Genomic DNA, 2516 nt, shown 5'->3' on the forward strand with positions numbered 1-2516 from the left:
TGTCAGGGAGAGAAGGGCGCCTGTGGGGGCATTCGGGGGGCTATGGGGGTGTCGAAGGGGCTAGGGGGGTGTCAGGGAGAGAAGGGGGCTGTGGGGACATTCAGGGGGCTCTGATTCTCAGGGTGTACCCCATGGGGTCAGGTGGGGGTGATGAAGGTTAGGGGGACCTGGGGGGCTCGGGGAAGGTGGGAAGGTCTGGAGCGAGGGGCCTGGAGATTTGGGGGGGTTGGGGTGCTGGGATCGGGCCGGGACGCGGGGGGGGGTTTCTCACCGTGCACTCCCCGGGGCGCCCCCAGCCGGGCCCGCGTCTCCCCCAGCTGCCCCTCCAGCTCCCGTAGGCGCTGGGCCGCCTCGGCCTGGACCTGCCGGCGTCTCCGCCGCTGCTGCTCCGTCAGCTCTGGGGCCAGAGCCAGGCGCCGAGCGGCCTCCACCACCTGCCGCTGCACAGCCAGCTCCCGGCACAACTCCCACGCCAGCACCTGGGGGGACGGGGGGGTGAGAACTGTGTGCCCCCCAGGCTCCCACTGCCCCCCCCAATTCCCCTAGCTCCTGGCACAACTCCCACGCCAGCACCTGGGGGGGACAGGGGGGTGAGAACTGTGTGCCCCCCCAGGCTCCCACTGCCCCCCCCCAATTCCCCTAGCTCCCGGCCCAGCTCCCACGCCAGCACCTGGGGGGATGGGGGGTTAGAGACCGTGCGGCCCCCCCAGATCCACCCACAGCCCCACTCCCAACTCCTCCATGGCCCCCCCCTTCCCCACAGTCCCTCCCTCTCCTTCCTGCCCCCCCAGTCCCCTCCTCACCTCGGCTCCAGGTCCCCGGTGGGCGGGCGCCGCTCTTCTCCGAATGAGGTGGGGTCTCTCCCCCGGTTCCAGCGGGTACTCGGGGGGCAGCTTCCCCGTCAGCTCCTGGGGGCGGGCAGGGGCACAAGCATTAGAACAGCCTACTGTCGCTACGCAGCTAATGGCGGAAGATAACAACCTACTGCTGCTGGAGGGGAGGGGATGGAAAAGGATAATAGCCTACTACAGGTATGCGGCTAACAGAGCTGCACCATTAGATTGCAGGGGGGGGCCACTACAGGTTGTGGGTTCAAATCGCACTGAGGATGACAACCTACTGCCGCTGATGGGGGAATGGAGAACAACCTACTAGAGCTACACAGCGAATGGAGCCACGCCATTAGATTGAGGGGCAGCATAGGGAGCCGCTCCAGGTTGTGGCTGGAGACCAAGGATAACAACCTACTACCGCTGATGGGACGGAGCAGGATAAGAGCCTACTATGCCTGCGTAGCTCGCAGCATGACTCCCTCCAATCTAGAGGGGACAGTCCGGGTTCAAATCCCCCTTGGCGCTGAAGGAGAGAACAGGGGAGAGACGGAGAAGGATAATAGCCTACTATAGCTATGCCGCTACCAAGGCACTGCATTAGCTCCCAGGCTGGGGATGGGGGGGGTCCCGGATACTCACAGCCTCCTGCAGGCACAGCCGGCGCAGCTCGGCGACCCGCAGCCCCAGCGTCTCCCGCAGGCCCCGCTGCCGGTCCAGCAGCTCCTGCAGCCGCAGCCGGGCACTGGGTTCCCGCCCCAGGACATCTGCGCAGGGGGGAGGGAGAGAGGAGACGGGGGTCAGAGCTGAGGGGGGGAGGGATTATTGGGGGTGGGGGAGATGGGAAACAGGGATGGGGAGGCAACAGAGGGTCCTGTGGCACCTTTGAGACTAACAGAAGTATTGGGAGCATAAGCTTTCGTGGGTAAGAACCTCACTTCTTCAGATGCAAGGGATGGGGAGGGGTCGGAGTTGGTGTGTGTGGGGGGAGACAGGAGGATGTGGGTGTCACAGCCGGGAAGGGGCTATTGGGCGGTGGGGGGACATGGGGAGATCTGAGGGGTGGAGTCAGACAAGGGGCGGAGTCAGGGCGGGGGTGCGCTTGGGGGTGGAGTCAGACAAGGGCCAAGGTAAGGGCTGGCGGGGGGGGGGGGGGGCCCAGGGGGGGGGGGGGGGGGGGGGTCGGGGGGGGGGGGGCCGGGGTTCTGGGGGGCGGGGCCGTTACCTGCTGAGTTGTAGCTGGAGGAGATGAGCTGCCCTTTGACCTCCATGCTGGGGGGTCAGGCCGGGCTAAGAGCCATGAGCCCCCGACCCCAATGTCTGTGGGGGAAGAGAGAGAGAGACGGGGTGAGGGGGACCCAGGTCACCCCCCCATACAGCACCCCACTGGCCCCATCCAACCCCTCCCCCGAGCCAGCCAGTTCCTGCCCTGGGGCCAGGGCCCCCTCGAGGGGACAGGCCCCATTCCCGCCTCCCCCAACTCGTCCCTGCCCTGAGATGGTCACGGGGCAGGGAAATCTCAGGGCTCTGACCTGCAAGGAAAGGAGAGAAATTCCACCGACAAACATCCAGGTGGTCTCTGGCCAAGTCGAGGGAAGGAACCCAAGAGTCCTGACTCCCAACCCACCAGCCCCCACTCCCCTCCCAGAGCCGGGGAGAGAACCCAGGAGTCCTGGCTCCCAGCCC

General features: G+C 66.4%; 1 protein-coding gene across 1 annotated transcript in view; it reads right to left on the reverse strand.

The window, feature by feature from the left end:
* Window positions 1–2102, reverse strand: part of CCDC120 (coiled-coil domain containing 120) — a 5249-nt gene extending 3147 nt beyond the window's left edge. Inside the window, exons 1-4 of the mRNA XM_029913763.1 lie at window positions 2056–2102; window positions 1473–1597; window positions 804–908; window positions 272–479 (exon numbers count right to left, since the gene is read on the reverse strand). Of these exons, the coding sequence (XP_029769623.1) occupies window positions 272–479; window positions 804–908; window positions 1473–1597; window positions 2056–2101 (484 nt within the window). The 5' untranslated portion in view covers window position 2102. The remainder of the gene's footprint in view (window positions 1–271; window positions 480–803; window positions 909–1472; window positions 1598–2055) is intronic.
* Between the last annotated feature and the right edge of the window lie 414 nt (window positions 2103–2516).

This window comes from Terrapene carolina, unplaced genomic scaffold, assembly GCF_002925995.2.
Source record: "Terrapene carolina triunguis isolate 2854851 unplaced genomic scaffold, T_m_triunguis-2.0 Scaffold848, whole genome shotgun sequence".
Taxonomy (NCBI): Eukaryota; Metazoa; Chordata; order Testudines; family Emydidae; genus Terrapene; species Terrapene triunguis.